This window comes from Macaca thibetana, chromosome 19, assembly GCF_024542745.1.
Source record: "Macaca thibetana thibetana isolate TM-01 chromosome 19, ASM2454274v1, whole genome shotgun sequence".
Classification (NCBI taxonomy): Eukaryota; Metazoa; Chordata; class Mammalia; order Primates; family Cercopithecidae; genus Macaca; species Macaca thibetana.
This window is the reverse complement of record NC_065596.1, coordinates 37,120,783-37,148,421: the sequence shown is the minus strand read 5'-3', so window position 1 is coordinate 37,148,421 and position 27,639 is coordinate 37,120,783. Positions and strand designations below refer to the sequence as shown.

Below are 27,639 nucleotides of genomic sequence, written 5' to 3'. Positions count from 1 at the left end.
TTGGAGCCCTTCTGCACTGGTGTTGGAAGTACGACATGATGCAGGGGCTGTGGAAAACAGGAAGATGGTTCCTGATAAATTAATAATAAAATAACCATCAGACCCAGCAATGCCACTTCTAGGTATATACCAGAAAGATTTGAAAGTGAGAATGAAGAGATATTTGCACAAACATGTTCATGGCAGCATTATTCATAATAGTCAAAGATGGAAGCAGCCCAAGTCTCCATTAAAACTAAATGGGTAAACAAAATATCGTGTTTATATACAATGGAATTTTACTCAGCTTTTTTTTTTTTTTTTTTTTTTTTTTTTTTTTTGAGTCTCGCTCTGTCGCCCAGGCTGGGCCGCAATGGCTCAATCTCAGCTCGCTGCAACCTCCGCCTCCCGGATTCAAGTGATTCTCCTGCCTCGGCCTCCCGAGTAGCTGGAATTACAGACTCCCATCACCATGCCCAGCTAATTTTTGTCTTTCTAGTAGAGACAGGGTTTCACCATGTTGTCCAGGCTGGTTTCGGACTCCTGACCTCAGGTGATCCATCCGCCTCAGCCTCCCAAAATGCTGGGATTACAGGCATGAGCCACCGCGCCCAGCCTACTCAGCCTACTCAAGAGAATTCTGACTCATGCTACAGTATGAACTAAAGAAACACTATACCAAGTAAAACAATCAGTCAGAAAATGACAAATATCGTGTAATCCAACTTCTCTAATACACATAGAGTGCCCACATTAATACAGACAGAAAGCAGAATGATGGTTCCAAGGGCCTGGGAAGGTGGACATAGGGAGTGCTGTTTAATGGGTACCATTTCAATCCATTTGTGTTGATAGCTCAGAATTCTGTGGTCTGGGTGATTTGTAAACAATAAACATTTATTTCTCCCAATTGTAGAGACTGGGAAATCCAGGATTACGGCGGCGGCAGATTTGGTGTCTAAGGCAGTCCCATTTCAAATAGATTGCTTCATCTAGGGCTCCTCAAATGGTAGAAGGGACAGCAAGGCAATTAATGCCCTCTTAGCAGGTGTTAAACCAAGCCTGGGTGCAGCGGCTCATGCCTGTCATCCCAGCATTTTGGGAGGCTGAGGGGGGTGGATCACCTGAGGTCAGGAGTTCAAGACCAGCCTGGCCAACATGGTGAAACCCCGTCTCTAGTGAAAATACAAAAATTAGCTGGGCCTATAGTCCCACTTACTAGGGAGGCTGAGGCAGGAGCATCCCTTGGATCCGGGAGGCGGAGGTTGCAGGGAGCCAAGATCATGCCACTGTTCTCCAGCCTGGGTGACAGAGTGAGACTTTGAAGGTGCTAATCCATACATGAGAGCAGGACCCTCTTAATGTAATCACTTCCCAAAAGGCAACACCACAACGGGAATTTGGTTTCAACTCAAGAATCTGGGAGGACATTCAAACCATAGCAGGTCCCATTTCAGTGTTTCAGGACTGAAAGAATCCTGGAGCAAGATGGTGGAAACCATGCAAACAGTGAGAATGGGCTAAATACCGCTGAACTGGGCACTGAAAAAATGGTTCGAATGGTAATCTTATGTTTTGCCATGTTTTTATGTTCAAGGTTAATGTTAGTAAGACAATTGCTTAAAATGGTAAATTTTATGGTATGTGTATTTCGCCACACTTAAAAATTGCTGGTCATGGGGGCTCACGCCTATAATCCCAGCATTTTGGGAGGCCGAGGCGGGTGGATCACCTGAGGTCAGGAGTTCAAGACCAGCCTGGTCAACATGATGAAACCCCGTCTCTACTAAAAATACAAAACTCAGCCAGGCATGGTGGTGCACGCCTGTAATCCCAGCTACTGGGGAGGTTGAGGCAAGAGAATCGCTTGAACCCGGGAGGTGGAGGTTTCAGTGACTCAAGATGGCACCACTGCACTCCAGCCTGGGCAACAATAGTGAAACTCTGTCTGAAAAAAAAGAAAAAGGAAAAGAAAAGTTTAAAGAAATGTCTATTTACTTTTGCATTATGCTAGAATGCCACCTATTGATGGCAAAGGCACTGATATCATACACATTGCCTCAAATTAGAGTAAAAAGAGAAGACAAAAGATATCTTACAATGGGTATGTTTATATATGGTTTGTTTGTTTTTTGAGACGGAGTCTTATCCTGTAGCCCAGGTGGGAGTGCAACGGTGCAATCTCGGCTCACTGCATATTTTAATGAAATAAAATAAAAATAAATGGTGATGATGGGCCAGGCGCAGTGGCTCACGCCTGTAATCCCAGCACTTTGGGAGGCCGAGGCGGGAGGATCACCTGAGGTCAGGAGTTCAAGACCAGCCTGGCCAACACGGTGAAAACCCGTTTCTACTAAAAATGCAAAAATTAACCGGGCATGGTGGTAGGTGCCTGTAGTCCCAGCTACTCTGGAGCCTGAGGCAGGAGAATCGCTTGAACCCATGAGGCGGAGTTTGCAGTGAGCTGAGATCCTGCCATTGCACTCCAGCCTGGGTGAAAAGAGCAAGACTGTCTCAAAAATAAATAAATAAATAAATAAATAAATAACCAAAAAAATTTCACAGACAAGGCACAGGGAGGTTAAAGCACTTGAAGGAGTTTTCAGGGGACACCAAGAAGCTTGCACTTCAAGTGTGTGTTCCTGGTACTTCAAGGAGCCCATTTGGCAAGGACTATTCCTGCGGGGAGGGTGGGAGTAAAACTGGATTTCCTGGGTCTGCAGAGCTGAGGACCCCAGCCTGGCTTAGAGTGACTTCTTCGTGGCCCCCCTCCCTTCCCCCTTGATCCCAGAGCCTTCCACTGGAATCTTGTCTTTTTTCCTCCTATTTTTAAAGGGATAGGTTAGTTCAGAGCAGGATTGGTCCTTCCTTCTGTGATGCAATAGTGCCCTCAAGTGATGCAGTGAAGCTTGAAATGTATCTTTGCAAGTGACTGAAGGACAAAGTAACATTTATCATGGTTTACATTTTGCCTGCTTCCTTTTTTCTTTTGATTTTTTGAGTAAAGTAGGACTTGGTAATTTGTTCTAATTGTACTTAGAACCAACATTTATCTCAATAGTCTTCCTCAGTCAGTTCTCTCTCCACACCCCTTCCTGCCCACTTCCCATAAGACTCCTGCTACGGAGTGTTGTTGGTGTTGTTGGTGTTGTTGGTGTTGTTGTTGGTGTTGTTGGTGTTGTTGTTGTTGTTGTTGTTGAGACGGAGTCTCTCTCTGTCACCCAGGCTGGAGTGCAGTGGCGCGATCTCAGCTCACTGTAACCTCCGCCTCCTGGTTCAAGTGATTCCCCTGCTTCAACCTCCGAAGTAGCTGGAATTACAGGCACGTGCCACCATGCCCAGCTAATTTTTGTATTTTTTAGGAGAGATGGGGTTTCACCATGTTGGCCAGGCTGATCTGACCTCAGGTGATCCACCTGCCTTGGCCTCCCAAAGTGCTGGGATTACAGGTGTAGGCCACCGTGCCCAGCCCTGCTATGTTGAGTTCTATCAGCCAACCTGGTTGGGGTCCAGAGCCTGGTAATCCAATCACATGCTAATCCAGGTGTCGCTGTGAAGGTATTTTGCAGATGTGGTTATCATCTACAACCAGTTTTTTTTTAAGAAAAGGTTGCCCTGGGTGATGTGGGTGGGCTTCATCCAATCAGTTGAAGGCCTTCAGAGTAAAACTCAGGGTTTCCCAGAGAAGAGGAAATCCTGCCTCCAGATTTCAGCATCAATGTGTGCCTGAGTTTCCCACCTGCTGGCTGGCCCTACACACCAACTCACACAACTGTGTGAGACAATCCTTAAAATAAATCTCCATCTCTGCATACATTAGATGATAGATAGATAGATAGATAGATAGATAGATAGATAGATAGATAGAGATATATACACACACATATGTATCTGAATTTCCTGGGTCTGCAGAGCTGAGGACCCCAACCTGGCTTAGAGTGACCTTTTCATGGTCCCCCTCTCTTCCCCCTTGATCCCAGAGCCTTCCACCAGAATCTGTATTATGTATGTATACACATAGACAACACAGAGGGAGAGAAGAGAAAGATTTTAAGGAATTGGCTCACATGATCTATTTATATCTATTTACATGTACATTTCTAATATATATGTGGATAGGTACATAGCTATCTCCTATTGATTCTGTTTCTGAACCCTGACTGATACAGCTTCACATTCTATTTATTTTATCACCCATTTTTAAAAACTGGTAAAAACCGTGTTCACGGAAACATCATTTATCACAGTAGGAATCTGAAAATCACATACATGTTCTTCAATTGTAGGTCAGTTATATAAATGCACAGAGCAAGTTTTGCAAATGCCAACTCTGATTTTTTCTTTTTTTCTTTTCTTTTTTTTTTTTTTTGGAGACAGAGTCTCACTCTGTCGCCCAGGCTGGAGTGCAGTGGCGCAATCTCTGCTCACTGCAAGCTCCGCCTCCCGGGTTCACGCCATTCTCCTGCCTCAGCCTCCCAAATAGCTGGGACTACAGGCGCCCGCCACCACGCCCGGCTAATTTTTTGTATTTTTAGTAGAGACGGGGTTCACTGTGTTAGCCAGGATGGTCTCGAAATCCTGACCTCGTGATCCGCCCGGCTTGGCCTCCCGAAGTGCTGGGATTACAGGCGTGAGACACTACTCCTGGCCAAATTTTTATTTTACCAATAAAGAATAGAGAAATTCAAGTCATAGTTGGGAATACATTTTAGCATGAGAATAATTTTTTTTTTTTTTTTTTTTTTGAGACAGAGTTTTGCTCTTGTTGCCCAGGCTGGAGTGCAGTGGCACCATCTAGGCTCACTGCAACCTCCACCTCCCGGGTTCGAGCAATTCTCCTGCCTCAGCCTCCTGAGTAGCTGGGGTTACAGGCATGTGCCACCACGCCCGGTTAATTTTGTATTTTTAGTAGAGACAGGGTTTCTCCATGTTGGTCAGGCTGATCTCAAACTCCCAACTTCAGGTGATCCGCCCACCTCAGCCTCCCAAAGTGCTGGGATTACAGGCGTGAGCCACGGTGTCCGGCTGCATGAGAATAATTCTGTCTAAAGGGGGTTGACTCTGATAGGAAAAGTTTGGAAATAACATCACTTGAGTAGTTGAAAGATCTTTGCACATTTTTATTAGAGGGTGTTTGTAATTACACACACCAGGTTGTATCCAATTCACCACATGTGTGTATGTGCATGTGACAGACTGCAAAACAGATTGTATCCAATTCACCACATGTGTGTATGTGCACGTGACAGACTGCAAAACAGATTGCAGTCTTCCACCCCTCCTTGAACCCATGCCCTTTGCCCTGTGGCCATTTTCCCACCCCTCAAGTCTGGGCTGCACTTGTGGTTTGCTTTGGCCAATAGCTTGCAGTGGAAGCTGCACTTGTGGTTTGCTTTGGCCAATAGCTTGCAGTGGAAGCTGCACTTGTGGTTTGCTTTGGCCAATAGCTTGTAGTGGAAGCTGCACTTGTGGTTTGCTTTGGCCAATAGCTTGCAGTGGAAGTGCAAAGCTGTCAGTACAAAGCCTTGTACTCAAGGGGTTTGACGGTTCCTACTAACTCTCTTGGAACCCTGCCCGGCTGCCATGGAGATGACCCTAGGCTGTCCTGATGGAGGATGAGAGGCTACAGATGGGCCAGCTGCCACTCAACCCAGCTCGGCACAGATGCATGAGTGGGTCCAGCCAAGACAGAAGAACTACTTGGTTAAACCCAACCCACAGTGCCGACCCACAGCTGATTAAGTAAATGAAGCACGGCGGTTGTTTAGTCTCTTTATCAGTGAGCTTGGCTGCCATAACAAAGTACCACAGACTGTGTCACTCAAACAACAGAAACTTATTCTCTCCCAGTTCTGCAGGCTGAAATCCTAGATCAAGGGGCCAGGACTGGGCGCGGTGGCTCAGGCCTGTCCTCCCAGTACTTTGGGAGGCTGAGCAGGGTGGATCCCCTGAGGTAAGGAGTTCGAGAGCAACCTGGCCATCATGGTGAAACCCCGTCTCTACTAAAAATACAAAAATTAGCCGGGGGTGGTGGCGGGTGCCTGTAACCCCAGCTACTTGGGAGGCTGAGGCAGAAGAATTGCTTGAGCCCAGGAGGTGGAGGTTGCAGTGAGCCAAGATGGTGCCATTGCACTCCAGACTGGCAGACACGGCGAGACTCTGTCTCAAAAAAAAAAAAGAAAAAAAAAGAATCTCCAATGTTGGCACTGTGAAGTCTGAATCAACAGTGGTCTGCAGGCCACTCCACCTCTGCCAGGTCTGAATATTTGTGTCACCTCCCCAAAAAAACTTTTATGTAGAAACTTAATCACCAAGGTGACAGTGTTGGGAGGTGAGATTTTGAGGAGGTGATTCGGCGGAGCCCTCATGAATGGGATTAGCGTCATTCTAAGAGGCTTAAGAAAGCTCTTTTCTCCCTTCCACCGAGGACACAGCCAGCAAGAAGGTGCCATCTATGAACAAGGAATCGGGCTCTCATCAGACACTGAATCTCCTGGCACTTTCATCTTAGGCTTTCTAGCCTTCAGAATGATTCTTTTCAAGGCCAGAATGATTCTTTTACAGTGGCTCATGCCTGTAATCCCAGCGCTTTGGGATGCCAAGAAAGGAGGACTGCTTGAGCCCAGGAGTTTGCGACCGGAATGGGTAACATAGGGAGACCTCATCTCTGCTTAAATAAATAAATAAAGCACCTGTTCTGCTTGTTATAAGCTGCTCCATTTATGCTGTTTCGTGATAGCAGCCAGAATGGACTGGCAACCCCCTTGAGGTCAAAATCCCAGCCATTACCTAGCACACCGTAGAGGGGGGAGTCTGGAAGCTTAAGGCAATGTGGATGTAGACACTGGTCTATGCAGGCAAACTGCCCAGCTGCCCTTAAACACACCCCTGGAGGGCCCGTGGGAGACTTGCCTCACCAACACTGTAAGGTGAAGAGGCTCCTGGATCGGCGAAGAGCCCTGAGGCTGCTGTCCATTGTAGGACGGAGAAAACGCCACGAGGAAATTGGATTCCATGAGCTTGGTGGGAATAACAGGATCTTTCAGTGGAGGCCAGGTGGACACCAAACATTCAGAAGCAAGATCATGATTGTGATGCTAAGCCGGAGATAAGCCAGTTATAATGATAATGCAGCATAAAATTCAGAGTATTTCAACCCACAGGATGTGAGCTTAATGCCTCATAAATGCAATTTACCCGTTGTGCTGAGCCAAATCGTGCCCCCACCAAATGTATACGTTGCTGAACACCAAATTTGTATGTTGACGTCTTAAACCCCCATCCCTTGGAATGTGACTGTACTTGGAGATGGAGAAAGGGAATTAAGATAAAATGAGGTCATTAGGGTGGGTCCCAAGTCCAATACGACTGACATTCTTTTTGTTGTTGTTTGTTTGTTTGTTTTGAGATGGAGTCTCACTCTGTTGCCCAGGCTGGACTGCAGTGGCACGATCTTGACTCACTGCAACATCCACCTCTCGGGTTCAAGCTATTCAGCCGCCTCAGCCTCCTGAGTAGCTGGGACTACAGGTGTTTGCCACCTTGCCTGGCTAATTTTTATATTTGTTTAGTAGAGATGGTGTTTCGCCATGTTGGCCAGGCTGTTCTGGAACTCCTGACCTCAGGCAATCCACCCGCCTCGGCCTCCCAAGATACTGGGATTACAGGTGTGGGCCACCACACTGGGCCCATGGCTGACATTCTTTCAAAAAAGAAAAGAGTGTGAGAGAGATTATGACACAGACACCCAGAGGGAAGACCATACGAAGACAGGGGGAAGATGGTCATCTGCGAGCCAAGGAGAGAGGCCTCAGGGGAAACCAACCTTGGCCATACCTTGACCGTGAACGTCCATCCTTGAGAACGGTGAAGAAATAAGTTTCCGTCGTTTAAGACCCTGGTGTGGGTGCTTTGTTATGGTGGCTCTAGAAAACTACTCACCCGCCATCTCACCTCACGTTCCTCAACGTCACATCTTCACTTTCTTCCAGAGGGTGTTTAAGGCTTAATGGAAATGACCCAAGAAAACCACAGAAACCAAAAAAAAAAAAAAAAAAAAGAAAACCACAGAAACCTGGGGTTCCTGGAAGGAGCTGCCTGCCCTGGTTGCCAGAGCCTATAGCTGGGTCTAGAATCTTCCAGCCTGGGCAGGGGCTGCCTACTGATGTGTGACAAAAATGACTGGGACATGGAGTCCCTGCCTCAGGGTCTCTGAAATGACAGTGCATGGCCCGATTTGACGGTGCACTTCCTCAGCAGTCCGCGCCAGCATTTTCTAGGGACATTTTTGCCTGATTGTGAAGGTGTTTTCTTAGTGACCACAGAAGTACATCTTCTCCAGGCTAGGAAATGAAAGAGGCAAAGTGCTGTAAAGAGGACGTGCAGGCCTGGTGCAGTGGCTCATGCTTGTAACCCCAACACCAGGAGACCAAGGCAGGAGGATCGTTTGGGCCCAGGAGTTCAAGATCAGCCTGGGCAATATAGCGAGACCCCCATCTCTACAAAAACTAAAAATAAAAATAAGTAAAAATAAATGTTAATACAGAGGAGGCACAGGCATCACGCAGACAGGGGTTCGAATCCCAGTTCCTCCACTTGCAACTGTCAAAATCACAGATTAATTACTTATCCTCCAGGAGCTTCTATCTCCCCGTGTGTCAAATGTGTGCTGCAATGTGCTTGGCATGTAAAGAGACCATCTGTCAGGTGCTAAGGCTACTGTAGCAAAGCACCCCCCAACTGTGGCTGCAGCAACAGACATTTATTGCCTCACGCTTCTGGAGGCTGGAAATCTGAAATCAGGGTGTAGGCAGGGCTGGTTCCTTTTGAGAGCCATGAAGAACTTGCTCCAGGCCTCTCTCCTTGGCTTGTAGATGGCGGCCTTCTCCCTGTGCCTCTTCACATCACGTTCTCTCTATGCGTGTCTCTGCATGCAAATTCACCCTTCTTATAAGGACAGCTGTCATGTTGGGTTACGGCCCACCTTACTTCTCATTTTAACTTTATTACCCTGTAAAGAACTATTCTCCAAATAAAGTCACATTCTGAGGAATCGGGAGTTAGGATTCCCACATATATTTGGGAGGGGCGGAGCATAAATCGACCCCCAACAGGTAAATGTGGCTTTCTAAAGAAAATTGTCTTAAAAACCATATTTAAAGGAAATGAATATTTGAGTTGTTTCTGTTGTCCATCCTTTGAGGAAAATGTCCCTTCTCATGAAGCTTCCAGAAGGAAGAGGGAAGCACACAATGCCTCTTGAGGTCTACAAATAAATAAAATGTGAACTGTAAAGACAGCATGTGTCATGGTTTACGGGCAGCTTTGGGGCTATATAAAGTAATGTGGTATCTCACAATCAATGGCATGTTGGTTTGGTGAAATGCATTTTTTTTTCCTATTCTCTCTTCACAGATTCCTCTGCTTTTCCAATTATCTAAAAATGATCTCATGTCTATTTTTTTAATGGCCAAGGAATAATTTAGGAAGGCTAACAGAATTCCTTCAGGGAAGTCACCTTAAAATAATGCTGGACAATAGTAAATGCCATGTGCACGTCAACTGTTAATATTAAAATTATCGAAGGCCAAGGTGGAAGGATTGGAGTTCGAGACTAGCCTGGGCAACATAGCGACGCCTCATCTCTGCAAAAAATAAAAGTTAAAACAATTAGCCAGTGTGGTGGCACACGCCTAAGATCTCAGCTACAGCTACTCGGGAGGCTGAGATGGGAGGATCACTAGAACTGGGGAGGTTGAGGTTGCAGTGAGCTATGATTGTACCACTGCACTCCAGCCTGTGCAACAAAGCGAAACTGTTTCTAAAAAATAAAACTAAAAAGTAAAATGAAATTATTTATCTATGTCAATGGATTTGCCACCTTCTTTGCCATAGACTGGAATGACATCAGCTACCTCAGACCAAAACAAAAGTGTGGGTTGCAAACTTTTTAGATTGTGCAGCCTGCAGTAGGGACTTAGCCTGTCTGAATCTCAGCTTCTTACTTTCTTCTTCTTTTTTTTTTTTTTTTTTTTTTTTTTGATACGAAGTCTCGCTCTGTCACCCAGGCTGGAGCGCAGTGGTGTGATCTCAGGTCACTGCAAACCCCGCCTCCCGGGTTAAAGCGATTCTCCTGCCTCAGCCTTCCCAGTAGCTGGGACTACAGGGGCGTGCCACCATGCCCGGCTAATTTTTGTATTTTTAGTAGAGACGGGGGTTTCGCCATGTTGGCCAGGCTGGTCTCGAACGCCTGACCTCAGGTGATCCACCCGCCTCGGCCTCCCAAAGTGCTGGGATGACAGGCGCCCGGACTCAGGTGCCTTCTTTCTAAGCCTGTGGGCTCGGCCTCATCCCCTGAGCAAGAAAAAAGTCCCACCCCTGAGTCAGTGCTGGGCGGGGCTCTGGGCAGCCGCCCGGCCCTCCTCGGGACCCCCAGGGGCCCGTGCCGGCGCGTGCCGACGCTTAGCCTTCTGGGAGTTGTAGTTTCGATGACCGAGGCTCTGCAAGCCTTAGTCGCGGTACCAGCGAGCGCGCAGTGCCTCCTGGGAGTTGTAGTTCCTAAGAGCCGGGCAGGCCTGATGCGCAGGCGCAGTCCACCGGGGCCTGGAGCGCTGGCCACTCCGCAGCGGCAGAAGTCTTGACCTTCGCTCCTCTAAGGAAGGAGGCCCCAGGGTCTGTGTTGGCCCAGGAGGACCCGAGACTGAGTAGAAGCGGAGCCGACTCCACCAGGCTGGGAGGGGGCCGGCCAGCGCGTTCGGAGGCGATCCCGGGAGGCGAAAGTAACGGTGGGTAGTGTGCGTGTGCGCGCGTGTTCGTGCAGGTGTGTGACCGCGTGTGAGCCCGTCCCTGTGTGTCATTGTGTCTGCACCTGCTCACTCGGTGCCAGCCCATCACTGTGTCTGCACAGGCTTACTGGGCAGTGCTAGCCTGTGCAGGCGTGTGACTACCTGTGAGCTCGTCCCTGAGTGTCACTGCGTCTGCACCTGCTCACTCGGTGCCAGCCCGTCACTGTGTCTGTACCTGCTTACTCGGCGGTGCCAGCCCGTCACTGTGTCTGTACCTGCTAACTCGGCGGTGCCAGGCCGTGCAGGTGTGTGCCTGCCTGTGAGCCCGTCCCCGAGTGTCACTGCGTCTGCACCTGCTCACTCGGCGGTGCCAGCCCAGGCAGGTGTGTGACTGCATGTAAAGGCATGTGACACTTTATCAGTGTGTCATGTGCTCGTTCATGTGAAGCGGTGTCTGCGATTCGCAGCATTTCACATACACGTGTGACTGACTTTGGGCAAGTCTGAAAGTTCTCCTGGATGTGAGGTGTGTGACCCCACGTGTGCATGTCTGGGTGTGCCACTGTGTGGGCTGGCTCAGCCTGCCAGCACAACGATGGGTGACCTGGGCGTGCGAGCCTGTAGAGTGCCATGCTGTCTGAAGTGTGTGCATCCACACACACACGATGGAGACGCTGCATACGTGGGCTTTGGCCATGCTGGAGCTCTGTCCAGTGTGACTGCACACGTGTCCAGCCATCCCCTGTGGGTGTGTCCTGGTGATGGCCTGCCTGTGTGGAGCAGGTGGTGTGTGTGACCTTGTCCCTCTCTGTGCACCTCTTCACACAGGGATGCTATGTGTGGGTCTGGGTGTGTGTGTAGCTGCGTGTGTGTGTAGCTGCGTGTGCCCAGGACCCTGTGTGCATGTGTGAGTGTGGCTGCAGGTGAGGGCTTCCCACCTGCCTCCTTGCATGGGGGTTGGGAGGGCGACTGTGTGTCCCTGGATATGGGTGTGGGTGTCTCTGCATGTCTGTGTGTGTCTGGGCAGGTATGATTGTGTATGACCGTGTGTGTCTCAGAGTGTGACATCATGCATGTGTCTACCTGTGATCTTGTAATATAATAAGAAATATATGTTTACTCTTTATCCCCAGCTCCTGGTACCAGAGCCCCTAAAATCCTTGGAATTTCCTGAGTGACAGGGGTAAAAGGAGTGTCTTTTGCAGCTCTTAATGAGCCCCTTTCAATCACACCTGTGTTTATGCTAATGGAGGACTCCTGGTAGACCCCTAAGTACATTTATGCTAATGGAGGACTCCTGGTAGACCCCTAAGCACATTTATGCTAATGGAGGACTCCTGGTAGACCCCTAAGTACATTTATGCTAATGGAGGACTCCTGGTAGGCCCCCCTAGGATGGACTGGTTGCCAGGGGAGGTAACCCTGATGAGCATTCCAGCCTTCAGCCAGCCCCTACCTCCTGGGAGGGGAGAGGGCTGGAAGTTGAGTTCATCACCGATGGCCAGTGTCATCACACTTATGTCAGTCACACCTGTATCATGGAACCCACATAACTGCCCTAAACTTAGGGTTTGCCGAGCTCTGGGGTTGTCGAGCACCCAGAGAGGGCACAGTGCTCTGAGCTCCTCCCCATACCCTACCTTGTGTGTCTTCCATCTGGCTATTCCTGAGTTGTGTCCTTTATTGGAAACCAGTAAGAGTAAATAAAGCATGTCCCTGAGTTCGATGAGCTGTGCGAGCAAATCACCAAACCCAAGGAGGGGGTGAGGTAGCTTTATGGCTGGTGGCTGCCTGTGCCTCCCAGCCAGAGCAGATTGGGGACTTGGTTGTTGGTGTGGAGAAAGCCCACGTGTCAGAAGTGCTGGGAGTAGACAACTTTCTTCTTCTGCCCCGGAGCAAGCCTGTGTCTCCCCTTGGGCTCCCGTGTGTGTGTGCACAATGCCCCAGGTTTACCCAACCCCGCTGTGAACCCACTTGCCCTCCCCCCACACACGAGGTGGGTACCCCTGCACACTCTGGGGATGCTGGTGGACGTGGTGCCTGAGCCGACCCAGCCTGGTCCCCACCAGCTGAGTTCTTACCAGCACACGTGACTTCCTGTGTGAGCTGACCCCCACCCCACTCTACCTTGTCTTCCCTGCCTTGCACCTCAGTTGCTGTGTCCAACCCCACACCACCTTTACCTTTCCTCTACCACCCTTGTCACCATCCTGCCCCGGGACCTTTGCACTTGCTGTGTTCTCCACCCTGAACATCATCACTCCCTGCCTCAGGGCCTCCTCTTGTCCTCTTGCTGAGGCACACGCTGCGGGAAGAACATGTCGGGCAGAAAGAATAGCCCAAGCAAAAGCCCTGTCTTGACCAGATGTGGTTGGTGATGCCTGCCTGTGATCTAGGCCCTTTGGCAGGCTGAGGTGAGAGGATCACTTGAGCCCAGGATTCCCAGGCTACAGCGAGCTACGATCACAATACCGCACTCCAGCCTGGGCAACACAGCAAGAAAGACCCTGTCTCAAAAAAACAAAAAGAACAAAAGCCCTATTTTGGGGTGTGACAGAATGCCATACTCTGGTGGCTTAGAAACAGCACTTATTGGCTGGGCACAGTGGCACAAACCTGTAATCCCAGCACTATGGGAGGCCAAGGCGGGTGGATCGTCTGAGGACAGGAGTTCGAGACCAGCCTGACTCATATGGTGAAACCCCATCTCTACTAAATACAAAAAAATTAGCCAGACATGGTGGCGCACGCCTGTAATCCCAGCTACGCAGGAGGCTGAGGCAGGAGAATCACTTGAATCCGGAAGGCGAAGGTTGCAGTGAGCCAACATCATGCCATTGCACTCCAGCCTGGGCACCAAGAGCAAAACTCTGTCTCAAAAAAAAAAAAGAAGAAGAAAAAGAAAGAAACAGCGTTTATTTCTGCACAGTTCTGTGGCTGGAAGTCCAAGGTCAAGGTGCCGGCAGGTTTGGTGTCTGGTGAGGGCTGCTTCCTGGTTCACAGACCGGGCCCTCTTGTTGTGTCTTCATTTGGAGGAAGGGGCAAGGGAGCCTTCCAGGTCTTCTTTTGTAAGGGCAGGAATCCAATGCCTGAGGGCTCCAGCCTCATGTCATCATCACCTCCCAGAGGCCCCACCTGCCAGCACCACCACAAAGGGTTAGGATCTCACACAGGAAGTGGGGAGGACAAGCTTCAAACATAGCCTGCCCAGCAGCAGCAGGAGTGTGCCCGGAGGAGGCCGTGGCTGTGGCTGCAGCAGCATGAGCGCAGTACAGGGAAGGCGTCGCTGAGGATGAGGACAAGGGCTCAGGGAGAAGGCTGGCTATTGAGGGAGCCATTCGGGGTTATCAGCAGGAGGACAAATGAGAGGAAGGACGGTGAGGCCAGGCGGCCTGGGTGTGGGCCCTGGGGTGGCCGCGTCCAGAACCTCTCCCTGGGAGAAACTGGTGGTGCTGCAGAGCCCTGCGCCCGCACGCTGGCGGTTACCCCTGTGTCCGTGCCTTGCAGACATTCCTGTGCCCGCGAATGGCCGGGCTCTTGTTCCCAAGCAGATTTGAATCGGGCCCGGGGAGGGCCTGAGCTCTGTGTGTGTCACAGGCCCCCAGGTGACGCTGAGGTTTCAGGCCAGGGTGGAGCCGTGCTGAATTCAGAGTGGAAATCGGGGACAAAGTGTCAAGGCTGCAGGACTCGCCCTCTGTGACACTGTGATATAACAAGGAATCTATCTTTGGTCTCCGCCCCAGGTCCCTAGCATAGATCTCCTGAAACTCTTGTAGATTGTGGAGCTAGGAGGAGCTTTCGTTCCAATATTTGGTCTTTGATCCCAGTTTCTGACACAGAGCTTCCAAATCCCTTGGAATATCCTAGGAGGGTCTTTTGACCTTTTTTTCTAAAGAGGTGACTCTCGGTGGGCTCCTGGACAGCCTCAGGATGGGGGTGGTTGCCAGGGGAACCAACCACTTGATCTGAGGGTTGGGACTTCAGCCCCACCCCAACGCCTACCTCTGTGGAGGGGAGAGGGCCTGAGGGTTGAGCTGATCACCTATGGCCAATGAGTCAATCAATCCTGCTTACATAAGGAAACTGCCATAAAAACCCAAGAGGACAGGGTTTGGGGAGCTTCCAGACAGCTGAACACGTGGAGGTTCCTGGAGGGTGCCCCCCGGGAGGCCATGGAAGCTCCACGCCCCTTCCCCCATTCCTTGCCCTATGTAGCTCTTCATCTGTATCCTTTAAATGATCCTTTGTATTAAACCAGTAAATGTAAGTGCTTCTCTGAGTTCCGTGAGTCACTCCAGCCAATTAACTGAGCCCAAGGAAGCAGCCGTTGGATTTATAGGTCAGAAGTGCAGGTGACAACCTACTGCTCATGACGGCCATCTGAGATGGGGCAGGCTTGTGGGACCGAGCCTCAGCTTGTGGGGTCTGCACCAATATTGGGTAGACAGTGTTGGAATGGAGGTTAGTTGTGGGATGCCCAGCTGGCTTCTGCTGGAGTGGTTGTTGCTGGAGAGAAATTCCCACACGTGTGGGTGACCAGTGGTGAAGAGTCCTGTCCTGAGTGGTGAGAGAAGGGAAATCACAGGGTATTCCTATACCTCCCACCGCTGCAGGTCATGCATCTGCCCCATGTGCCCATTGAGAGGAGAGGGACATCACGTTGCCTGGATCCCTCTGAGATTGAGAGCCTGGACGTATGACCCACCCTCCATGCATCCTTCCCAGGTTTCCTGTCCCTGGTGTGTGTTTCTGTTTTCCACACACACCCTGTCGTCCTATCTCTGCTGGGATGGGGACTCGAGGAGAGCTCAGAGGCTGTGAATACAACTTTGGGCACAGCAGGGAGCAGCATGAAGGCGTTGATGGGGGTCTATAGACAGAGCGATGTAATGCAGGGGTTGGGGGGCATTGGACCCTCTGGATCCAAACCAACAGGGTCTTTCCGGTGTTTGCGGGAGTAAATCTTCTCCCCTAGGATGAGCCAGAGAGGCCTCCACTCAGCCCCCCATCCCAGAGGGCAGAGCTCAAGGCCCAGCACTGTCTGCTGTATGCACACAGCCTACGAGTTAGTTCAGGGAATGCCTGTGTGTGAGGGGCTGAGCCCACACTTAACATGAGACCAAGCTTCCTGAGAGCCCCACCATGGCCCTCAGGAGAAGGGGAGGCTGGAGCCCTGTTTAGAGAGAGAAAACCAGGCAGAACCTCAGAGCAGGTAGCCACTTACCTGCAGCCACACAGCCTGGAAATGCCCCCCCACCCACAGCAGTGTGAGCCCCCTCCTCTGGGGCTAGCCCCAGCACAGTGGATCCACAAGCAGCTGCCTCCTTCCCTCTCTCAGTAACAGGAGGTCATTTGTCCGTCTGTCTTCCCATTCTGTTAGAACTAAAGTATCAGAAGTCAGTGGTGAGTTTTTGTCCAGTGTGCAGGTCCAGTGTACACCAGGCAATTGGTATAAATCCTTCAGCATCACAGCCCCACTAGAAGTAACTAAATGTATGGCTTCTGTTATGGCTTTCTAAAATGCACAGTGATTTCCTGGGCTTATATAAAAACAGATCCCTGTTTTCCTCTGAGAATGTGGAAAGCACAGACAGGGTAACCTACCACAGCTTGAGGTCACCATCTCTAATGAGGACCCTGGGCCCAGGGGCCAGCTTGAACCTCTGAGCCTGGGAGACCCTGGGCAGCTCCTTCACTGCCAGAGCCCTGTAGAAGGGGGGCATAGTGAGTTGAATAGTGTCCCCCATAATGTGAAATCCGGGATTGCTGTTGGCTGATTCTGTGTGGTGAGGGCTCTCTTCCTGGTTTACAGACAGCCGCCTTCTCCCTGTGTCCTCACACGCAGAGAAGGCAGAGAGAGCAGAGAGTAAGTGAGCCCCCTGGAGTCTCCTCTTATAAGGACACTAATCCTATTAAGAAGGGTGCCCTCATGACCTATTCATCCTCCAAAGGCCCCACATCAAACACTGTCACACTGGGAATTAAAGTTTCAACTGATTTTTTCCCCAGAAAAGAAAACTGTCTTTCCAGGTATCTTAGCTCTGGCTTACAAACAAACAAACACATCACAGATTAGGTGGCTGAAGCAAGAAACACTTATTTCTTCACAGTGCTAGAGGACGGGAGTCCGAGATCAGGGTGCCAGCATGGTCGGGCCACGCTGAGGGCTCACTTCCTGGCTTGCAGACGGCTGGCTGCCTTCTTGCCATGTGTTCACCTGACAGCGAGCTCTGGTGTCGCTTCCTCTTCTTAACAAAGCATTAGTTCCTGCCAAGCGCAGTGGCTCACACCTGTAATCCCAGCACTTTGGGAGGTCAAGGCAGGTGGAACACGAGGTCAGGAGTTTGAGACCAGCCTGGCCAATATGGTGAAACTCCATCTCTACTAAAAATTCAAAAATTAGTCAGGCATGGTGGCATGCACCTGTAGTCCCAGCTACTCTGGAGGCTGAGGCAGAAGAATTGCTTGAACCCTGGAGGCAGAGGTTGCAGTGAGCCAAGACTGCGCCACTGCACTCCAGTCTGGGCAACAGAGCAAGACTCCATGTCAAAAAAAAAAAAAAAAAATTAGTCCCATTGTGGGGGCCCCACCCTCATGACCCCTTCTAAACCTAATCACCTCCCAAAGGCACCATCTCCAAAAAGCATCACCTTGGGAGTTAGGGCTTCCATGTATAAATTTTGAGGGGGTACAATTCAGTACACAGCACCAGATTACAAGGCCGTATTTTAAGAGCTGACAGATTCATGCTTTTTTTTCTTTTAATTTCAGGGATGTTTTAAATTTGTTTTTAGTTCCATTAAATCAGTGATTCCTAACTGGGGGCAATTTTGTCCCCAGGGGAGGGGACACCTGGCAGTGTCTGGAGACTTTAAAAAAAAATTCAGACAGGGTCTCACACTGTCACCCAGGCTAGAGGGCAGCAGTGTGATCACCACTCACTGCAGCCCCAACCCCCTAAGCTCAGGTGATCCTCTTGCCTCAGCCTCCTGAGTAGCTGGGACCACAGGTGCACAACACCATGCCTGGCTAATTTTTTTTTTCATTTGTAGAGATGAGATCTTGCTGTGTTGCCCAGGCAGCAGACAGTTTGAGACAGTTTGCTGGTCTCAAACTCCTGGGTTCAAGCAACCACCTGCCTTGGCCTCCCAAAGTGCTGGGATTACAGGCATGAGCCACCACGTCCGTTGTTACAACTCGGGGATTGAGGGGTAGTGTCCCTGGCATCCAGTGTGGAGAGACCAGGGACGCTGCTCAACATCTCACAACCCACAGGATGGGTCCTACCACACCGAATTATTGGACTCAAAATGTCATTGGCACAGAGGTCCAGGGGACCCATGCTAAGTCCTTCCCAGTTCAGCTGTTAGCCATTTTTCCAGCTCAGGACAAGTGACAATGTTTAATTTTTTCTTTTTTCTTTTTTTTTTTTTTTTTTTTCCTATCTTTTGCCTTTCAGACCCAGAGAAGAGATGTGAGATTGACAGCAGCCCAGGGATCGAGGATGGAGGGACTCTTGGGCGTCGCCCTCCGGGGCGCAGAGTTGGAAGGAAACTGGAAACGCGAGGGCCGGCTTGAGGACCTGCAGGAAAACCGGGAAAGCTGTCCAGCGCCAGAAGCCGTGGCCTGCAAGGGAGACCCTGCCGGGGACGACATCCGGGAACGCGATGAATTCAGCCGAATCCCAAGAACCATATCGAACCCTGCTGCTACCCAAGCCAGTGTCCCCGATGACAGCAGGCCCCAGAGGTGCAGTGCGCCCGGGAAGAGCCCGAAGCAGAGGCATCCTGACAGCCGCCAGCGGGAGAGAGGTGGTGGCCCCAAGAAGCCGTGGAAATGCGGGGACTGCGGGAAGGCCTTCAGCTACTGTTCGGCGTTCATCCTGCACCAGCGAATCCACACCGGGGAGAAGCCGTTCGCGTGCCCCGAGTGCGGCAAGGCCTTCAGCCAGAGCGTGCACCTGACCCTGCACCAGCGCACGCACACGGGCGAGAAGCCCTACGCGTGCCACGAGTGTGGCAAGGCCTTCAGCCAGGGCTCGTACCTGGCGTCCCACTGGCGCACGCACACGGGCGAGAAGCCGCACCGCTGCGCCGACTGCGGCAAGGCCTTCACGCGCGTCACGCACCTGACCCAGCACCGGCGCGTGCACACGGGCGAGCGGCCCTACGCTTGCGCCCAGTGCGCCAAGGCGTTCCGCAACCGCTCCTCCCTGATCGAGCACCAGCGCATCCACACCGGCGAGAAGCCCTACGAGTGCGCCGCGTGCGCCAAGACCTTCCGCTTCTCCTCGGCGCTCATCCGCCACCAGCGCATCCACACGGAAGAGAAGCCCTACCGCTGCGGCCAGTGCGCCAAGGCCTTCACGCAGATCGCGCACCTGACCCAGCACCGGCGCGTGCACACGGGCGAGAAGCCCTACACGTGCCAGGACTGCGGCGCGCTCTTCAGCCAGAGCGCCTCTCTGGCCGAGCACCGGCGCATCCACACGGGCGAGAAGCCCTACGCGTGCGGCCAGTGCGCCAAGGCCTTCACCCAGGTGTCGCACCTGACGCAGCACCAGCGCACGCACACCGGAGAGCGGCCCTACCCCTGCCACGACTGCGGCAAGAGCTTCAGCAACCGCTCCCACCTCCTCCAGCACCGCCTCGTGCACACCGGTGAGCGGCCCTACAGGTGCCTGCAGTGCGGGGCCGCCTTCAGCCACGTGTCCTCGATCATCGAGCACCAGAAGATCCACACCGGGGAGCGGCCCTACAAGTGCAGCGAGTGCGGCAAGGCCTTCAGCCAGGGCTCCTCGCTCACCCTGCACCAGCGCACGCACACGGGCGAGCGGCCCTACGCCTGCCCCGAGTGCGGCAAGGCCTTCAGCAACCGCTCCTACCTGATCCAGCACCACATCGTGCACACCGGGGAGAAGCCCTACGAGTGCAGCGGCTGCGGGAAGGCCTTCAGCTTCTCCTCCGCTCTCATCCGACACCAGAGGACGCATGCAGACAGTGCGGGACGCCTTTGCCCAGCTCCTACGCCTGACTCAACACCTGGGCTCTCACAGGGAGAAGCCTGTTAACAGGGGTGCCCTAGCAGAAATCCGCGTGGACCAGAAGCGGATTAAGAGCTGAGGTTAACTGGGGCCGTGTACACCAGGCGCTGCACTACTGCATGCCTCCTTTCCTACCTCACAATGCTGTGGGGGAGATACTGTGTTATCCCCAATGCTTCCTGTGAGGAAACCGAGGCTCAGAGAAGCTTGTTCACTTGCCTGAGGGCACACAGTGGGGAAGACACAGGGCTGGGACTGTACCTCAGTCCCAGATACCTCAGTCTGTATCTGCCAGACTCCCCTGGGGTCTCCCTGGTGCAAAATTATAAATGGGGCACAAGCAAGTAGACCTGCAGAAACACCTATGGCTGGCCCTTTCTTCTTTCTTTCCTTCCTTCCCTCCCTCCCTTCCTTCCTTCCTTCTTTTTTTTTTTTTTTTTTTTTTTTTTTTTTTTTTTTTTTTTTTTTTCCCGAGACCGTCTCGCTCTGTCACTCAGGCTAGAGTGCAGTGGTGTGATCTCGGCTCACTGCCACCTCCGCCTCCCGGGTTCAAGCGATTCTCCTGCCTCAGTCTCCCGAGGAGTTGAAATTACAGGCGCCTGGCGAATTTTGTTTGTTTGTTTGTTTTGAGGCGGAGTCTCGCTCTGTCACCCAGGCTGGAGGGCAGTGACGCAATCTCGGCTCACTGCAACCTCCGCCTCCCGGGTTCAACGATTCCCCTGCCTCAGCCTCCCAAGTAGCTGGGACTACAGGCATGCGCCACCACACCTGGACTAATTTTTTATATTTTAGTAGAGGCGGGGTTTCACCATGTTGGCTAGGATGGTCTCGATCTCTTGACCTCGTTATCCACCCGCTTCGGCCTCCCAAAGTGCTGGGATTACAGGTGTGAGCCAATACACCCGACCTAATTTTTGTACTTTTAGTAGAGGCAGGGTTTCACCGTGTTGGCCAGGCTGGTCTCGAACTCCTAACCTCAGGCGATCCGCCCGCCTTGGCCTCCCAAAGTGCAGGCCTGAGCCACCGTGCCTGGCCAGCTGGCCTTTTCATTGTGGATTTTATTATTGAGTAAGCACTTGCTCAGTAAATTTAATTCAGTTAAAGCGAATAAAAGGTTTGGTTCCTGTGGCCAACTTGGCATATTTACTAAAGGAGCAGAGTCTAAAGAAGAAATCTGGATTCACTAAGATAGAAACAGTGCTTAGAGAAAATGAGCAGGAGAAATCTAGAACTGGAAGTTATTCTAGAAGAAGGGAGTGCCTCTCCTCTACAAAAGATTTTTAGAGTGGGCCTAGTCTTTTTTTCGGTATGAGGAAACACCTACCCATCTCCAGCATTTTTCCCCCTACCTCAAAGACCTGACTTTAATGCTTGTATCAGTCAGCACTTGCTGTGTAACAAATCATCCAGCCCTCATTTCTCCATTGACTATTTCTCATGCATCTACAGGTCAGCTGCTGGTTCTGTTGGTCTGGACCAGGCTTGATCTGGACCTGGACCAGGAGGGCTCAGCTGGGCCTATTTGATCTTCTCCTGACTCACATCTCACCTGGGTGTGTTCTCAGGGAGGTGGCAGGAGTCTGAGAGGGAGTGGACACACAGGCACGCTTTCAAGCCTCTGATATTGTCACATTTGCATCTAGTCCCACAGGCCAAAGCAAGCCTCCTAGCCAAGCCTAGAAGCAGCACAGGAAGAGCCTTCCCAAGTGTGTGGTCACAGGGAAAGGTGAAAAGTAGGAGTTAGGAACATAATCCACCTACTACAGTGGTGAAATGAAAGTTATAATCTCATAACTTCACATGACTATAATCATTGGAAGATTATTTTATGGGGTAATACATTCGTGTAGTCCACAATTTATAAAGTTAAAAAAAAATACCGTTCTTATTCCTGTGTCTCCCAGCTACCAAGTCCCCCCTCACTAGAAGCAACCACTTACTATATGTAAGCATATATGTGAATATTTATATGCATAGAATATTCTGGAAAGATATATAGTACAGCTTTCTTCACAAATGGTAGCATATGATATGCAGATTTTTCTACCTAGCTCTTTTTAACGATGTTTACCAATATACTTTGTATTAGTAAACAAATGGGTAGATGCTATTCCTTTAACGAAGTTTGGGCATAAGATTTCTTATGAAATAGAATCACTTACGATTGTTTCAGTCTTCCCACTGTGACTTGTTTGGCTCCAGGAAAAAAAAAAATCCCTGACAAAAATATTTTTCAGCTATAAGAATGCTTTTCTTACAACAAATCTTCCTGGGTCACAGGACAACATAGGCCCCCCTCTGCATAAAAAAGAACATCCTAAGGTTTCTTATGAGATTTTTCAATTACACAGAAAAGTATAAAGTACAAGTAATACCCATACATATATACCCACCCAGATTCAATCCTTAAAATAAATTTAATAAAAATACAATACCTAAAACATTTTAATAAAACATTTACCAGATTTTATAGTATATATTTACTTTTAAAATAGGTCATGAAAATATATTTTCCTGGTCTATTTAAAAGTAAATTACAGATGTGATCTCCCTTCATTACTAAATACTTTAGCTTACATCTCCAAGAAAAAGTATCTTGCTATACAACCACAATACCATTATCACACATAACAAAATTAACAATTTTTGTATCATCCAGTGTCTAATCCACATTCAAATTTCCTTGCCCCCATAAACAACATTTGAAAAAGTGATGTAATTTATCTGAAAATTATGTTTCAAGCCTTGAAAATAACAAACCCAGATAGTCTTTAATATGTGTAACTTGTTCAGGGGGGCACTCAGAGACCCTAGTGCAGAGACACACAGGACACACACAGGTATAGACACATCTGGCTCCCTACCTGCCAGCTCCCTTAACTCTCAGCCCCACCAAGGAAGCAGTGAGGGACCTGGCAGAAGAAAGAAGGGAGTCATTATACCTTTAGACCCGTCCTGGCATTGCCTGCACAGGCCTGGGCACAGAGTAGGTCCTCAGGAAATGTCAGGCTGATTGAATAGGTGAAAAAAAAAACCTGAATTGGCCCTGTGCTCTTTAGGACCAGGGACCAAGCAGTTGGTTCTTCCCTTGGCTCCTGACTGACCACCCAGGCCTCAGCACACAGTAGGTCCTCAAGAATTGTCAGTGACTGTATGAATAGTTATACATCCCCAACACCAGTCCCATAGTCATTCAGGGACACATTTAGTTTTTCCTTATCCCCCAACCCCGCCAACATCCCCCAGCCCAGGCCAAGCACACAGTAGGTCCTCAGGAGAGGCCAAGTAAATGGATGAACACGTGAACATCCTCAGCACCAGCCTTGGAACCCATAGGTTCAGGGACCATGCATTCTGGTTTCTTCCTGTGACCCAAACTTTGCTCAGCCCCTGTCCCAGCACACAGTAGGTCCTCAAGAAAAGCTGAGCAAGCTAATGAGTAGCTGAACATCCCAGCACCAGCCCTAGAGTCATTCAGAATCAGGGACCACAGAGACCCGAACTTTGCCCAGTCCAGCCCTCGACACACAGGTGGTGCTCAGGCAGTACCGGGTGAAAGGATGAATGCGTGAAATGCTTACCCTAGTTTACAGACATGTCAGAAAAAGAGCAGAAAGAACGGGGTCAGACCCGCTCTGCCGAGAACTGGCAGGGCTGGGGGCGTGGTCGTGGGCGTGGTCGGCGTCGGTCCTCTGAACCCTTCCGCCAGCTCTTTTCGAGGAGACCCCCTCCTAGTCGGAGTGCGCAGGCGCAGGGGGCTGGCGCCTCTCCAGTGCGCAGGCGTCTGGCGGCTCTCCAGTGCGCAGGCGTCGGGCTCCATCTGCTAGGGAGAGTTTCCCGCGGAGCTGGCACGCCCGGGACAGCGCCGCTGGAAGGTGTGTTTGGTGTGGGCAGGTTGGTCGGCCATGAGCTCCTGTTCAGTGGCGAAGCAGCAATAGGGAGGGGTGATGAGAATTTGCCATGAACCCCTCCTGCTGTAGAAAGAGGAAAGCTCCCGGGGAGGTTAGAGTCGGCTGAGCCCGTGGAGGAGGAATTAGTCAAAATATTTCTGAGCTTCTGAAATGTAAGGATTGACAGATAAGGTAAGGAGGAACTGGACCTAGGATTCTGTGAACTCTCACAGCACTGGATGCCGAAGCTGCCCTCTGGTGGCAGCGTGCAGCCTTCTCATTAATCCCTCCCAAACCATCTCTCCGGCAATCGGAATTGCCCAGTAGGCAGTTTCACCTTTACAATTACTAACCACAGGCCACATGACTGGCCCAAGGGGTGGGCCACTTAATCTCTGTGGTTTTACTTTATTTTATTTATTTATTTGAGATGGAGTTTCACTCTTTTTGCCCACGCTGGAGTGCAGTGACACAATCTCAGCTCACTGCAACCCCTGACTCCTGGGTTCAAGTGATTCTCCTGCCTCAGCCTCCCAAGTAGCTGGCATTACAGGCACACGCCACCACGCCCGCCTAATTTTGTATTTTTAGTAGAGACAGGGTTTCCCCATGTTGGCCAGGGTGGTCTCGAACACCTGACCTCAGGCAATCCACCTGCCTCGGCCTCCCAAAGTGCTGAGATTACAGACATGAGCCACTGTGCCTGGCCTAATCCCTGTGATTTTAGATTTGCCGTATTTACCAACTTCTAGTACCTATTTTCCCCTACACAGTGTTCCCTAGATACTATATTCAGATACCACCCTGGTCCAACGTGCCCTGTTGAAGGAAGAGACAGAGCGGCCGGGCGCAGTGGCTCACACCTGTAATCCCAGCACTTTGGGAGGCCGAGGAGGGCAGATCACGAGTTCAGGAGATCGAGACCATCCTGGCTAACATGATGAAACCCCGTCTCTACTAAAAAATACAAAAATTAGCCGGGCGTGGTGGCGGGTGCCTATAGTCCCAGCTACTCGGGAGGCTGAGGCAGGAGAATGGCGTGAACCCGGGAGGTGGAGCTTGCAGTGAGCCGAGATAGAGCCAATGTACTCCAGCCTGGGCGACACAGTGAGACTCCGTCTCAAAAAAAAAAAAAAAAAAAAAAAAAAAAAAAAGAGAGCAGCTTCAAGAGCATGGGGGTGGGGTCGTGCGGAGGTGCCACAAGCTGGTATGGATGTGTGAGGAGTTCCTGGGAGGCACAGCATGAACTCCACAGCCCTCTGCTCCCCCAATTCCATCTTCGCGGACCGCGCTTCCTCCAGGGAGAACCACCCAGGGAGTAGGAATGGCCATTGAGGACGCTAGACTGAAATTGCGTTGACCCGTTACTTGTCAGGTCATGATACAATCTGTGGAGACAAGTAGAGCGGGACCTGCGGAGAGAGATGCTACTTGATGGTGGTCGGGGAAGGCTTCTCTAAGGAGGTGACATTTGAGACCTCAAAGAGATGAGGGAGCCATGTGAGCTTCTGGGGGAAGAGCCTTCCGGGGAGCGGGAACAGTGCCCAAGTCCTGAAGTAATCATGAAGGGCGAGTTTGAGAAACAGCAAGGAGGCCAGTGTGGCTGCGTGGGAGGGAGCAAGATAAGGAGGATAGAACAGACGCCACCTGGAATAGGGCTGGATGGCATTGTGAAAACTTTGGCTTTACCTGAAATGGGAGGATTATGAATGGTCCTAATGTTATTGTTATTATTATCGTTGTTGTTGTTGTTTTAGAAACAAGGTCTCTCTCTGTTGCATAGACTGGAATGCAGTGACACAGTTGTAGCTCACTGTAACCTCGAACTTCTGGGCCCAAGCGACCCTTTTGCCTCAGCCTCCACGGTAGCTGGGACTACAGGTGCACGCCACCATGCCTGGCTAATTTTTTTATTTTTATTTCTGCAGAAACAGCGTCTCACTATGTTGCCCAATCTGGTTAATTAGGTTTTCATGGGATCTGTCCAGCTGTTGGGTAGAGAATGCAACATCAGTGGCTTGAGTGGATACTTCCGTCATCAATGAAATTAGGTCCCTGGCATACTGTAGAGCTAATTAGCAGACCATTGCTAACATGATTTATATTACTGATAGTATCATGATTCTTTTCTTCTCTTCTCTTTTCTTTCTTTCCTTTCCTTTTTTTTTTTTTTTTTTTTTTTTTTTTTTTTTTTTTTTGAGACAGAGTTTTGCTCTGTTGCCCAGGCTGGAGTGCAGTGGCATGGCACAATTCTGCTGCTCACTGCAGCCTCCACCTCCTGACCTCCCAGGTTCAAGCGATTCTCCTGCGTCAGCCTCCTGAGTAGCTGGCATTACAGGCACCCACCAGGCCTAGCTAATTTCTTTGTATTTTAGTAGAGACAGGGTTTCACTATGTTGGCCAGGCTGGTCTCGCACTCCTGACCTCAAGTGAGCTGCCCACCTTGGCCTCCCAAGGTGTTGGAATTATAGGTGTGAGCCACCGTGCCTGGCCATGATTATTTTCAATATCCCACAAAATCAATCAAGACCTGTGGCACTGTCTGAGCTAATCAGAGCCCACTCAGCCCCCAAACGTCATCCCAACTTTTTGTTTTTTGGGTGTGTGTGTGTGTTTGTTTTTTGATACAGGGTCTCACTCACCCAGGCTGGAGTGCAGTGGCCTAATCATGGCTCTCTGCAGTCTCAGCCTCCTGGGCTTAAGCAGTCCTCTTGCCTCAGCTTGCTGAGTAGCTGGGACTACAGGTGCATGCCACCATGCCTGACAATTTTTTTTATTATTATTATTTGTAGAGACAGGGTCTGTGTTGCCCAGGCTGGTCTCAAACTCCTAACCTCAAGTGATCCTCCTGCCTTGGCCTCCCAAAGTGCTGGGATTATAGGCGTGAACCACCATGCCCAGCCCAGCCCCTGTTGATTGGACACCTAAGACAGTCTCCACACTCATCTCCCTGCTTCTGCTTTGCCCTGCTACAGTCCATTCTCCACCCTTTACTTAGGCAGTTGGTTTATGCCTCAGGGCCTTTGCAGTTGCTGCTCTCTCTCCCCTTATTTCACTCTTGTCCCCAAGGCAGAACAAGGATGCGAGTTGTGAGTGTGCCATGAGAATCCGCCAGGTCTCCCACCTTGCTGTGTGGAAGAGATGATCACAGGGTCCATGATAGCCATCCCCAGCCACGTAGAAGAAAGAGAGGGAGGTGAGGAGAGGAAAAACCCCAGTGAGATTTTTGGGTCCCCCAGAACCAGCTGTAATTAAAGCCAATTTTATCCCAAACTTTGGTGTAACATGAACCAATAATAATAATTATTATTATCATTATTTTGCTTAAGCTCATTTGAATTGAGCTTCTCTTATTTCCAGTAGAATCTCAAAAAAAAATGTAATAGTTAAGGCCAGTTTTCCTTTCTTTTTTTTTTTTTTTTTTTTTTTTTGAGACGGAGTCTTGCTCTGTCGCCCAGGCTGGAGTGGCCGGATCTCAGCTCACTGCAAGCTCCGCCTCCCGGGTTTACGCCATTCTCCTGCCTCAGCCTCCCGAGTAGCTGGGACTACAGGCGCCCGCCATCTCGCCCTGCTAGGTTTTTTTTTTGTATATTTTTAGTAGAGACGGGGTTTCACCGTGTTAGCCAGGATGGTCTCGATCTCCTGACTTCGTGATCCGCCCGTCTCGGCCTCCCAAAGTGCTGGGATTACAGGCTTGAGCCACCGCGCCCGGCCGGTTTTCCTTTCTTTTAAGGGCTGGTTGCTTGTTGCAGGTAATCAGCCTGAGAGAGGAATGGAGAGATAATCCCATATTTTTCCCTGTTAATTTCTCTAGAGAACCTCATATACGTAGACAGAAGAATTTTTTTTTAAGTGCAGGATGGTAATATCAACCAGTATTAGACAAGGTAAAATTTAAGGCAAAGGATTAAACTGACTGAAAACAATCATTTTATATTTAACA

At 50.3% G+C, this 27,639-nt stretch overlaps 1 protein-coding gene across 1 annotated transcript; it reads left to right on the top strand.

The window, feature by feature from the left end:
- Positions 1-10,558: 10,558 nt before the first annotated feature.
- On the top strand, positions 10,559-22,228 carry ZNF835 (zinc finger protein 835). Its single transcript, XM_050771733.1, has 2 exons — positions 10,559-10,763; positions 18,223-22,228. Exon 2 carries the CDS (start codon positions 18,268-18,270, stop codon positions 19,831-19,833), a length of 1,566 nt encoding a protein of 521 aa, XP_050627690.1. The 5' UTR covers positions 10,559-10,763; positions 18,223-18,267; the 3' UTR covers positions 19,834-22,228.
- Positions 22,229-27,639: the final 5,411 nt, after the last annotated feature.